The sequence below is a fragment of the Tachysurus fulvidraco genome, chromosome 2, assembly GCF_022655615.1.
Source record: "Tachysurus fulvidraco isolate hzauxx_2018 chromosome 2, HZAU_PFXX_2.0, whole genome shotgun sequence".
Classification (NCBI taxonomy): Eukaryota; Metazoa; Chordata; class Actinopteri; order Siluriformes; family Bagridae; genus Tachysurus; species Tachysurus fulvidraco.
In genome coordinates, this window is record NC_062519.1 from 28440283 (window position 1) to 28454126 (window position 13844).

A 13844-nucleotide genomic window follows, 5' to 3' on the forward strand; every position below is an offset into this window, starting at 1 on the left:
GACCTTCCTATTAGCAGCCCAACACCTTAACCTTATATCTCATTAATGATACTGTGTATTGTGGAATGATGTTGTTTATTTGAAACATTGTGAAATAACCTTTGAGAAGATTCTTCCATTCTTATCTGAGAGAGGATGCAGCTGCTGGGAGGGAAGAGAGTTCAGGGCCCAACTCCACCCCCAAACCTTGGGAACATGGTTACATTACCTGTCTGAGAGTTTCCTTCCAAGTTGAGAATGTAAATATGTCCTGGTCGCTGTAACCCCTTTCGTTGTACTTGCTCCATGAAGTGGAAGACATGGCGTCACATCCTTTATACCAGTCCTCAGCCATCTGATGAGTGTGTGCATGTAGAAAAGGAAAAAAGGGGGGTGGGTGGAGTCACTTTATAAGCTTACGCTCCACTTTTGCCTCTCACAGTCTCCTTCCTGGATTATAGTTTAGTTGCCACTTCTTGCTTGTTCTTTGGATTTACAGGTTTGAAACGATGTGCTCTTTGGGTTTTGCCAAATCTTTAGGTTTTGCCCTAATCCCACTGGCCATCTGCTGCATTGTGGCCAATGTGCTGCTTTTTTTTCCTGATGGAGGGGTGAACTCTGTCAGGGATGGCCATTTGAGCACCTACGTGTGGTCCTTCATGGGAATAGGAGGAGGCGGTATTGCAGTGAGTATTATTCCTGTGTCTTTTTTAGTTTGTTGATGTGTAGGAGGTGATTGAAGTGTTGATGAACAATGAAGAACTGAGATAGGAAATAGGATAGTGATTGGTGGTTTCCAACAATTTTAGACAAAAAGGTTAAATTTCCTTTTTTTTAATTTGTTTTTTGCTTTGTACCTCTGGGGAAAAACTAAGTTTTCTATTAGCAACCATACAACCAACAGTTTTTTAAAGATTGTATGTGTACTTTCTTTAAGATTTTTTGGAAATTATTAGTGTTGTGATTTCTTATATACAAAATAAGAGCCCAAGATTTTCTTGTTTTTGTCAAAATATTGAGTGTCATTAAAACGAGCTTCACAGATCTGCTTTAAACACAGATGATGAATGATATCACTAAGCTAAAAATAAATGGGTGACAATGGGGGTCTTGTTTTACATTCCCTTTGGGACTAAAGCTTGAAAAAATGAAAACATCCTTGTATTCAGCATCCTGTCGGACACAACTTTGTAACAAACCCCATAGACATGTTGTTTACTGATTTGCTCTGATTGCAGATATTCATAACTGCGTTTACTTTTCTGAGTATGGGGAAGTGCGCTGACTCCTGTGGAACAGAGAGTTGTGCTGTGAGTATTATATTGTACATTGACTTGTTCAGGCTTTAAAGATATACTGGTATATTATATAAAAAACAAACAAACATGTAATTATACAAATATGTTTTTCTTTCACATAGATTTTCACATAAGCAAAAAGTATATGACTGAGCTAAATTCATTAGGCACATGTACGTTTCACTATGGCAGACAGTTACACAATGCTGATCAAATTGTGACATTCAGTGTCTGAGAAAAGCAAGTTTAGCTAGAAAGTATTTACCAAAGAAGAAGAAGAAGAAGCAGCCGTACCACACAGTGAAATTCTTTTGTTCAAATATCCCAGATTAGGAAGTTGGGTTAGAGTGCAGGGTCAGCCATTACCCCTGAGCTGAGAGGGTCATGGCCTTACTCAAGTAGCAGCTTGGCAGCCTTACAGTCAGTAACACTGAACCTTGACCATTTTTCTTCAGCTGCCCTTAATGCAACCAAATCTGCTTAAAAGACATGTACTGTATTAAAGCAACACGTTGTCAGTTCAGTTTCTGTTCACAAATATATATCATCAAATGACACAATCAAATGGCTAAAGTGACCTGTGATAGCTGCAGTGACAGAATCAGTGAGTTACATTCCTAAAAAGCATGAGGAAAGTAAGCTGCAATTGCAAAATCCTAGCTAGCAAACAGTTACTTAGTAGGATAAAACTATATGTATGTGTAGCATGTTGTGTTTTGATAGTGGCCATCACAGTTTTCCTGGAATTATACTGGTTTAAAGAAAGTATTTTATTCTAGAATTTGCAGCTATTCCTTACAGAGTGTAAATGATACTCCATGAAGCTTTGACGAGAGAGACAGTGAAAGTAGTGGCTTTATGCATCCATTTTGTTTTTTCTAGATGTGTGGCTCTGTGATAGCGTCTCTCATTGGATTGGCCGGCTCTGGTTATTGCTTCATCATCTCAGCGTTGGCCATGAGAGAGGGTCCACTTTGCTTTAACAAATCGAATTGGACAACGCCTTTCCAGGAAAATGGACCACAGTATGAAAGCACTATTGTCTATATATCCCTTATCCTTCTTGCTTAAATGTATTGCTGGACTTACAGTTGCAGTTGCTAAACACTTTCCTGTACCTCTTATTCTCAGATACCTGTTTGACCGTAAATCCTGGTCTGTGTGTGAGCTGCCTGCTCACATTGTTGAGTGGAATGTGACGTTGCTGTCCATCCTGTTAGGCCTCAGCCTGATTGAGCTCCTCATTTGCTTCATGCAGTTAATCAGCGGGTTGGTCAGCGCTGTCTGCAGGCCTTGCTGCTATAAGCAGCAGTATAGCTTGAGTGCTTGAAGAGACAATGGACAACCATCACATTATATCACCAACAAATACTGATCTTCTAATGATAGGATGCTATTAACAAAAAAACCTTCTGAAAATACCTGACACACTATATGAGAAGTGGGTCGGTGTAGCATGACGAACCTGTTCTAGCATGATTAGGAGCAGCTGTTTAGAGTCTTATACTATTCTAACACAATCAATGCCAATACAGAATCACTGTGTCACTATTTAATAGTGAGACATATGACATATAACTAGAACCAGAAAAAACAGACATTTGTAAGTTACAGTTTTTTTCCACCTGTTAGAATTAAATACTAAGACAATGTAATCAAGACAGCCTTACTTTTATAAAGAATTCCAAATGTGCTTTGTCCATTTTGTCAAATGTATTTCTAAATTGTGTTTTCTGTGTTTCATTTAAAAAAAGATAACTTATTTTCCATTCTTGACTTATTTTTCAATTAATTGTGTTGATGTAAAAAAAAAAAATCTTGATGGTATGTATCATATATGTAAATGTATATTATATTTATAATCTTTATGTTGCCTTAAAATGAATAAATGTTACATTGTAAACATATACACCAGTTTTAATATAATAATAATATAATAATAATTCTATTCTATAAGAGCTTTTATTCTTGAACCATGTTCTTGTAAACCAGTGGTAAATGATTTTCACAAACCCAGTTCACAAACGATATAGATTTGGAAGGCGTACATTTAGAGAGAACTTGGGTAAATGAGCAAATGTCTGGTCAACAAAATTTGTTTAAGACACAAATATAACATAAACTCTGGACATTGAGCTGCAATGAGAGATTTCATTTGCCTTTAGTTCTGTTGTACAATAGATTCCAAAAGCCTTGGACCAAGTTTGTGCAAAACCTGATGATTCATGATCATCAAATCCAATTTGTTCTATGAAAAGATAAAACTCATTGAAAATCTGAGCAGTTGTACAAAGGAAATATGGTCAGTATCACAAACCTGCTTAAATTTAAAAAGTAACCAGATAATTATTCAAAAATATGCAAGATATTGAACATTTGTTTGTTGAAGATTTTTCTAAAATGTTTTGTTTATTTCCAGTTTTAAATTGACCCTGAATTATATTAAGATTTACCATTAGCTCACAATGCTTCAATGTACATAATCCTCTTGATAATATATTGAATATTTTGTTCTTGCTATGTTTAAAGACCAATTTCTTGTGTTGTCATCACAATCCAAGTCTCTCAACTCAATGAAACAGTGTGACCAATGTTATCAGTAGCTATATTGATTTGGGTAGAGGGCAGTAAGTGGACGTGAGCTGATTTCTCCATCTTGCGTAATTCACACTGGCTGGAAATTACGCATTTCTGCAACACTGGAAAAAAAAACACATATAAACATGTACAAAGATCAGACCATGAATAAAACAGAATAGTGTGACGTGATGCAACGGATTCTTTGACATTTTTTAACAAGGTCTGAGATTTTTTAACTATCTAATCATACCAGAGTAACGGTTGTGATCAGTTTTGTCAGTATTAAAGATTTTCCAGACATTATGTACATGGACAGTACAACGTTCCTCCATATACCTAGCAGTAAGAGTCTTGTTGTCATGTTGTTGAGTATTATAATGCAGTGGTTGCATTAAACCCCATTCAAGCTGAATACATACTTTAAAATAGGAACAAATCTCTCATCAGGACTTTATCAAATCTAGTGCTGCAGGTCATTTAAGACAGGGCAAATCTATTAGCCAATCATTCTGATACCCTTGAACATTCCACTGCTATTGGTTGGCAGGCATCTCTCTATTACTGTTAAAAGGAATGAAGCAATCTCTGAGAGACTGACATCCAAAACACAGAGGAGCAACATGGGGAGGTTGCACTGGAGCCTGATTGGGATTTTGTGCTGTGTTGGAACTGTGTCCTGTATAATCAGAGAATATTTCATAGGAATTAAGGAGATTGAGTGGGATTACGCACCAACTGGGAAGAACCAGATTCAAAACAAAACAATAGAAGAAGACGAGTGAGTATATTGTTATTTTACTTTAAATACACTATAACAAAAAAAGTAAAACATTGTGTTTGCCTTTCAAAATAGATCCTAACTACAACCTGTTTGGAGACTTTTTTGGAGACTAAAGGCATACATAAAAAAATCTATCAAATGTATTTTTTTTTTTTTCAAAACTATTACATTTCAGACATGCAAGTACATTTTTGAAAAATGGTGACCTTAGGATTGGCCGTGTATATAAGAAGGCAGTGTACCTCCAGTACACAGACCTTTCCTTCAGGCAGGAGATAGAGAAGCCCAAATGGTTAGGCTTTGTTGGGCCTATCATCACTGCTGAAGAGGATGACATTGTAGTTGTGCATTTAAAGAACATGGCCTCTCGAACATACTCCATTCATCCCCATGGAATAAATTACAATAAATCCCATGAAGGTATGGACACTAGATATGGCATATTGCATATTAAGACCAATTATCACCATACTCTATACTGTATGTAGTACAGTACATGTTGTCCCAATTAATTATACAGCACCACGTATGTGCTTTTTCCTTTCAGGGGCATGGTATCCTGACATGACACCTAAAGAGGAGACCCTCGATGATGTTGTGGCTCCTGGACAGATGTATAACTATATGTGGACACTGTCTTCCTCTCACGCACCTGCCAAAGACGATATGAACTGCCTGACCCGAGTATACCACTCTCACGTCAATGCCCCAAAAGACACTGCCTCAGGACTCATTGGGCCACTTGTTATCTGTAAAAAAGGTTTGTAGTTCTGTGTGTGCAATATAAAAATATTACCTTGTACATGTACACTAGGTTCATGACAGCATAGGTGTTCATATTTATAGCCCTCTTACTGTATGGTTGTTTACGGCAATATCACATTGTACTATATTTTTTGATCTTTTAAAGGCTACATTGTGAACATAAATCACTAATGTTTGCCCTATTGTCGGAAGATTGCGAGTTTGAATTTGAACAATGGCACACCCATCTGTGCCTGGGGGTCCAAGGGAGCAAAATCTGAATGGGAAGGATAGCATGCGCTGCTTCCTTTGTGAGTCACAGTAACACTAGCCAATTATATATAAAATATATATATGTGAATATATATGAAAGAGGGATAACAGCTCTTTTGTCCAAGTGTGTTGTACTGCATTATCATCAATTTGAAAATATATGTTTGGCTGTCTTCGTGTGACTATAAAGATTCATCCTCGCTGGTTGGTAACTGTCATATGATAAGGGAGAGCCAGCTAGTAGGTTGTTAGCTATGACTAAATTAGAGAGAATCTTTTATTGAATATTTGAGGGTGCTATGTCAGTGCATCTTTCTCGCAGGGATATTGAGTCCAGAAAAGTTCACTGTCCATATTTGTGTGCTGATTTGATCTGCCATTTTTATAGTGTGTGCATTATTGGATGTGTAATCCTTCAGGTACTCTGGACATACATGGTGACAAATCAGGTGACTACCTATACACCCTCATGTTTACTGTTTCTGATGAAAACCTCAGCTGGTACCTGGATGACAACATCAAGAAGTATTGCAAAACACCAACCAAAGTCGATAAGGATGATGAGGATTTTCAGGAGAGCAATAAAATGCACAGTGAGCAGAACTTTCTAAAGAGATCAAATTTGCCAAATGTCCTTAAAAAATTATTTTCATGAGAAAATATGAGGTTTAGGTTTTTCCACTAATTACGATTCCCTATTGTTTATCAGCTATTAACGGCTACGTCTTTGGCAACCTGCCCGGCCTGAGCATGTGCATGGGAAATAAGATTCAGTGGCATCTCTTTGGGATTGGCAACGAGGTGGACATCCACTCTGTGTTCTTTCATGGTCAGATCTTAAAGGACAAGCAGCACCACACAGACACTATTAGCCTCTTCCCAGCTACATTTGTCACTGTAGAAATGGAGGCAGATAACCCTGGACAGTGGCTGTTGAGCTGCCAAGTTAATGATCACCTGGAGGGTATGATATGAATGCACGTCTCCTCTGAGTGTGTCTTATACAGATACTGTGGAAATCCTGTTACATATACAAGCACCTAATACATTATGGCTGATAAAGACTAAGCATTATTTGATATGCTGGTTGACATTGTGATTTGTATTCTTCTACTACTAGAAAAACACTTTTTATTTAACGATATACTGTTCATTAGCACATATTTGGTTCATGTATTTTTTGCTTGCGTTAGCTGGCATGCAGGCGATGTTTGAGATCAAGAAATGTTTTCCGGCTGTGCATAAGCCCAGACCATTTGGTGAAGTAAGACAGTACTACATTGCTGCCGAGGAGGTTATCTGGGACTATGGACCTACACAGATCAACCAATACACTGGCAATAAGCTACAGGATGACAGGTAAAAAAAAACCTAATACTAAATCCTTTCACCTCTCAAACTAAAGATTATTGCAGTTCTTCTGGCTGAGACTAAAGTTTCCTCACTTTTCACAGTATGGCTGGCATATTCTTTAATAACCGTAACGATCGAATTGGAGGGAAATACAAGAAGGTCCGTTATGTGGAATACACAGATGACACCTTTACCAAGAGCAAAGAGAGAACTCCTGAAGAAAAACACCTGGGCATACTTGGTATTCCCTAATTTCTATTTATACTATGCATCAGAAATAGAGGGAATTGAAATTTGAACAGTCTGGTGTGTACAAGTCTGCATATCTAATCCATTACATGCTAACATACACTTTCAATTACTTTTAGCAGTTTTGTTTTTTTTAACTTGTTGATATACTGGTTAGCGCAGACCAGCATTAAGTACATTTTAACACACCCTTTTATCACCTGTTAGCATAGACGATACACAGCGTACAGCTGCATTAATTGTTCAGGAACTATAAAGAGTTTAGCCAAAAATAAATAAATAAAGTAAAATTTCACAGGTTTTGTCTTACCTTAAAAGCAACTGTTCAGGTAAGAGATGAGTCTGGTGTCAGTTGGAACTAATGTATCTAACTCTTCCTTATTGTGTAGCAGCTTCCTTTACATGTTAACATAGATTTTCATGCAATGTTAGCATAGCCTTTAATTAATTGTTAGCAAAAAAATCCATTTACGATTACATCAGAGCACATCACATCAGAAAAAAAAACGTAACTGTGTAATGAATTAAGGGTTCGTTTGTGACCAATATAACAGTGTATTTGGGAATCATCCAAAGCTCTGTGATTTTTCTCATAGGTCCAGTCATCAGGGCAGAGGAGGAGGACACCATTAAGGTCACCTTTAAGAATAAAGCAAGTCGACCTTACAGCATTCAGCCTCATGGAGTACAGTACAACATTGAAATGGATGGCACACTTTACCACAATGTTTTAGAAGGTTCTGGAAAAATGACTGTTCTAAATCATCCTTACTGTTTGAAGTTAAATCAAAGCACTTTGTTGTAACTTTGCATTGCTATCTGTTTTTCAGAATCATATACTGCGAAGAAGCTTAGGGAACTCAAGAAACAACCAAGTAAGCATATGTTCTATAGAAGTAACTGAAAACAAAACAACACTCGAAAGCACCAAATGTGATTTTTTTTAGATTCGGTATTAAGGCTAGGATATATTTCACAAAACTGTCTCTAATTACTTGAGATAATATTTTATCATGACTTTATCAATATTATATTTCAATTATAATTGGCTGTGATCAATATTTCTTTTCCATTCTGATGTTTGATGTGAACAGTAACTGAAGAGTAGCTCTGTTTTTTTATCTGCAAATGTTTGCATAGTGAATAAAGAGTGTATAGCTGCATTGAACACAAGCTTTTACTGATTGATCGATCTGTTCATTCATTACATTTTTAGGAATTGTTGAACCTCTTCCTGCTGCCCAGGTAAAACCTGGTACTACGTTTAATTATGAGTGGGTGGTACCTAAGAATGGAGGTCCGACTGAAAACGATCCTGACTGCATCACATACTTGTACTACTCTGCTGTGGACCCGATCCAAGACACCAACTCTGGCCTGGTTGGACCTCTCCTAATCTGTAAACCAAAAACCCTCAAAGCAGGCAAACAAGTAAGTACAAAGTACTTGTCTGATCAAAAGGGTTACATAATGCGCTTGTCTACAATTGGACTTTTAACTGTTTCTCACTGGTCACATTGCAGAAAAATGTGAACAAAGAAATCCACCTGCTTGCTACGATTTTTGATGAGAACCTGAGCTGGTATTTAGATGAGAACATTAATACTTACACAAAACAGCCTAAGTCTGTCAAAAAAGATGATGAAGATTTTCAGTTGTCTAATAAGATGCAGTGTAAGTCCTTAAAAATGTTGGACAACACACCTCACACTTACCTTTTGAGTTTCCAAAAAGTTCATACACTTCAACAGTGTATTTTTTTGTATCTGCAGCAATCAATGGATACATGTACGGAAATCTCCAAGGCCTGACTATGTGCAAAGGAGACAAGGTTTCTTGGCATCTTTTGGGTTTGGGATCAGAGGGGGACATTCATGGACTTTACTTCAATGGCAACAGGTTCCTCTTCAGAGGAACAAGGAGAGACTCCATCAACGTTTTCCCTCACGTTTCACATACCGTCATCATGGAACCAGACAGCATGGGTGCTTGCTCTCTTTCATTCTGCATTCTTTAAATAAAGCATCAATGTTTCAGATGGAGCCATAAACTGTTTTTAAACTACAGGGCCTGGTGAAAGAACAATTGGTTATAGCTGCTATAATGGCAAAATCTGCCTCGTTGACTTTTTAAGCAACATTAAATGTAATATATAAATATAAAGCATGAAAGTAAAACCCTGTGGAGTAGCATATTATTGGAAAATAATACTATAAATATAAGGATTATATTTTAATTCTATTGTTTAAACTTAGTTCCCATTGCTGAAATCTAATAGTAAGCATTTTCTGTCTTGGTGTCTCTGGTCACTACAGGACAATTTGAGTTGACATGTATGACGGCTGATGATAACCATGCAGGTATGAGAACAAATTACACTGTGGAGAAGTGCAGTATCTGGAGCAGGCAGTCAGAAATCATGCTACATCAGAAGAAATATTACATCGCTGCTGTAGAGGTGGACTGGGATTATTCTCCCAGTCGCACCTGGGAGGAGAAAATGTTTCACAACCTTAAAGATAGGTAATAACTGACGGTAACGTTTGAGTATTTAATTAAAATCTCAATTTTTATTGATCGGATTAATATGTAAGTAATAAGGTAAAAGCTATACCAGTTTGCACAGTGTTTTGGGCTGTCTTGTGTAAGTTGCCCAACTTATCATTCTACAGTCAGTTTATGGTTTAAAAAAAAAAAAAAACGTGAGAAATTTTGTTTAGCTAAACATTTTCATAAACAGCACCCCAAGCACACATACCAATATCATAGCATGTACTACCAATACTAGTTATCACTAGTTCACTAGTTATTGCTATGGGGAGCTGTAGCTATAGTGGGGTTGTGGGGAAAAATACAGACAGATGGCAAGAAAACTCAGGTAGACAGTAAAGAAAGCACTGAAAATGTACTATGTTAGTGAGAAATTCCTTTGTCTGAAAATGCACTTTCATGTCAGTGGGTTTCATGTCACTATCCAAAGTTATTTCAGAGACAGGTCAGTGGTGCATGCCAGCTCAAAACCTCCTCTATCCACCACTAAGCAATAAGGAGCTTTCATGAGGTGTGCTCTCAGCATGGATTCAGTGAACCCATTTCTTACCCATTTGAGTGCATTTTAAGTATCAGCGCATGCTAAAGAATTGTAATATGTTGCATAGATTTATTATTTCTATATCTACTGATCCATTATTTACATTCATCCTTATAATTGTAGCCTAACAAACAGTGAAGTTGGAAAATTGAATTTGTAGCCTTGAATTTCTATTGAATTTGTTTGATGCACAATGAAATAGTCTTTAATGTATGTTACATTAAAAATGTATGATAATGTTTTTAACAATGTTTGTTTTTAAATTACTGACTGAGTAGTAAAAATGTGTACATACCAGTGATCTTGTTTTCCCACAGCCCAGGAAACACATTCCTTAATAAAGGGGGCAAATTTATTGGCTCCAAATATAAGAAGGTTCTGTACAGGGAGTACACTGATGACAAATTCACTAAGCTAAAGGACAGAACTGCTGATATGGAACACTTAGGGATTTTGGGTAAACAGTTAGTGCTAAAGTGAAACAACTTATAATATTGGTGTTCTAATGAGGTGTGAAAAATATTCATACTGAATACTTTGTGTACAAATTGAACCTCACAGGTCCTATGATTCATGGAAATGTAGGAGAGAAAGTAAAGGTGGTTTTCAAGAACTTGGCCAAGAGGCCATACTCAATACATGCACATGGAGTAAAGACAGACAGTCCTCATGTCATTCCAACACAACCAGGTATGGAGAAGTTGTAGTGTGTGATCTAGTTTATGATAAGACATTACATAATTACATATTTTATGACATTTGTTTCTTATTTGGTAAACTTTGGCTACTGTAATGTGTCACAAATGTTTGAAACTTTTACATAAAAGTTTCATTTACGAATGCGTACCATTTTGTCAAGGTCAAATTCAGACATACACCTGGTATATTCCAAAGACTGCTGGCCCAACGGATGAACAGGAGGAATGCAATGTTGGTGCTTACTATTCAACTATAGATGTTAACAAGGTAGGTCTTTGATATCAGGATGTGCAGTACCAATTTAAAACAAACCAATGGCATATACTAATTATGGCTTGGGAGTAAAATGAAACAAAGTGATGTTTTCTTTGCCGGCTGTTACACTAGAAAAAGTAACTACAGAATTTTTTTACAGGATTTGTTCAGTGGGCTGATTGGGCCACTGGTAATCTGTCGAAAGAGTCTGCTGAGGACATTAGGGCTAAAGAAAGAGATTGAAGAGTTTGCATTGCTGTTCATGGTGTTTGATGAGAATAAGTCCTGGTATCTGGAGGAAAACATAAAAACACATGTGAAAAATCCTCCCAGTAATTTACAGGAGGATGAAGAGTTTATTGAAAGCAACAAAATGCATGGTGAGTACAGAACAATCTTTTTTCTGATATAAAAATTCCAAATGAGCAGAGAATATAATGTTGCCTATACCACAGTGCTGTTATATTCTCAGTCTGATTGGTTGGATAATGTTGATAGACAGTGCAATGAAAATCAAAAGTTTCTATCCTATTTGTACTGTAAGAGTGGTTCAGAGAAAAGGTTTTTTAAGTTTTCTGCCCTGGAAAAGTTGTCAAGTAGGAGGGCTTGTCTTGTGCTTTCTCATTAACAAACTGTTTATTTATTTATTTTTGTCTGAACTTCAAAAGAGGGAAAACAGAGACTGGTGAAGGAACAACTGTTTTATAGCTGTTGTAACAGCCATTTGGAACTGGGAGCTAGGCAGCTTTGTGGTCACATTGAAACTGCGAAACTCAATCATGCCACACTAGGCAATCATGTGCACATGTGAGCTCATGAATGCACAAGAGGGCAGATTATTCTTTCCTTGCAGTTGGAGCCCTGTTATGCAGCATGAGCAGCAATTTAAAAATATGTAGAGGAAGCACATGTTGGTATTCACCTTCTAAGTTGATAGTACTGTATGATACGGGGATGTTGCTTGGTGGATGGGAACTGATTAAACTTGGGAGAAAATGGGAAAAATACCCCAAACAAAAAAATTGATTTGCTATATTGTTGTCATTTAAGAGGCATAAACACATTGGAATGTGTTGGTATTAGAATAAAATAATCAACTACTGTATGTGATCACCATTTTCATGTTGCATTTAATATTTTATTATAACAGCATGTACATTATTTATTGGACAAATAATTTTATAAATTTAATTATAAGCAAAAACGTTCAGCATTTACATTCGTTGTTGGACCTCAGATAAAGTTTTTAACTGATTTTGATTTTAGTCAACACCAAATAAAAAAGTTACAATTGCTAGTTATAAAAACGTTAATAACAATAGTGATTACACGATCAGTTTCTACCTATCCATTCCAGGTATAAATGGCCTGGTCTTTGGCAACCTTCATGGGCTGAATATTAATATGGGAGAAAAGGTGTACTGGTACCTGATGGGAATGGGAAATGAAATAGACCTACACACAGCACACTTCCATGGCCACAGCTTTGAGTACAAGGTAAAAAACTTCCATGCACAAAAGCCATTTGCTAGATTTTCAAACCCATTACATTTGCAGCATTTAGCAGACACCCTTATCCAGAACGACTTACATTTTTATCTCATTTTATGCAACTGAGTGATTGAGGGTTAAGGGCCTTTCTCAGGGGCCCAGCAGTGGAAGCCTGGTGTACTTGGGAATCGAACTCACAACCTTCCGAATTGGTAGTCCAGCACGTTAACCATCAGGCTACCACTTTTTTTTTTTTTTTAACCACATTTCACATTTGTAACACTCCAGTCTATAGGCTTACTTTAACCAACTTAAGTTTATTACATGGCCTGTTTAATGTGTGTCTCGCTCTAACCCAAGATAAGTGGCGTCCATCGCGATGATGTGTTCGACTTATTCCCTGGAACATTCCAGACAGTGAAAATGTGGCCTCAGTACCCGGGCACTTGGCTCCTGCACTGCCACGTTGCTGACCACGTGCTGTCTGGGATGGAGACCACATACACAGTGAGAGGTATGTCCAGGAGATCATTATGCCATAGACAAAGCATTTTTTGTTTTAATTAAAGACTTACTTTTTAATTGCACCAACTAGAATACATTTATCAAATACTTTATCTCTTAATGCATTAATACACCCTTAAATAATATAATAATAATAACATTAAATAACATTTGTTTTGTTTGCAGAAACCAAAGGTTAGAGCTGAAGAACTGAAGAACACATGACCATTATATGATTAAAAACCTATTGTAACTGCAGATTCTTTTACACAATATGAATAAATAGTTATGATAACTGTATATGTGTATATTATGGATTGATCTAAATGTAAAAAAAAAAAAAAAATCAGCACCTGCCCATTCCATCTGATTGTTTCAAGGATTTTATTTGGCATTTTATTTATAATCCGTTATAAAAGTCCGTTCAGGTGACCGCGGATTTGCCCGAGAGGGAACACACACACACACACACACACACACACACACACACACACACACACACACACACACACACACACACACACACACAAAAAAAAAAACAAAAAAC

The 13844-nt window shown here is 36.9% G+C and overlaps 2 protein-coding genes across 2 annotated transcripts; both read left to right on the plus strand.

Annotated features, from left to right (window-relative positions):
- Positions 1–379: 379 nt before the first annotated feature.
- On the plus strand, positions 380–3184 carry tm4sf18 (transmembrane 4 L six family member 18). The gene is made up of 4 exons (XM_027169690.2): positions 380–665; positions 1218–1289; positions 2160–2302; positions 2409–3184. Exons 1-4 carry the CDS (start codon positions 489–491, stop codon positions 2605–2607), a joined length of 591 nt encoding a protein of 196 aa, XP_027025491.2. The 5' UTR covers positions 380–488; the 3' UTR covers positions 2608–3184.
- Positions 3185–4443: 1259 nt separating this feature from the next.
- Positions 4444–13662, plus strand: LOC113657722 (ceruloplasmin). The gene is made up of 20 exons (XM_027169687.2): positions 4444–4635; positions 4814–5058; positions 5186–5398; positions 6075–6248; positions 6365–6619; positions 6849–7014; positions 7110–7249; positions 7854–7994; positions 8088–8132; positions 8474–8688; positions 8781–8931; positions 9030–9242; positions 9573–9780; positions 10666–10805; positions 10910–11038; positions 11208–11314; positions 11463–11682; positions 12660–12799; positions 13154–13307; positions 13484–13662. Exons 1-20 carry the CDS (start codon positions 4478–4480, stop codon positions 13495–13497), a joined length of 3228 nt encoding a protein of 1075 aa, XP_027025488.1. The 5' UTR covers positions 4444–4477; the 3' UTR covers positions 13498–13662.
- The last annotated feature ends 182 nt before the right edge of the window (positions 13663–13844 follow it).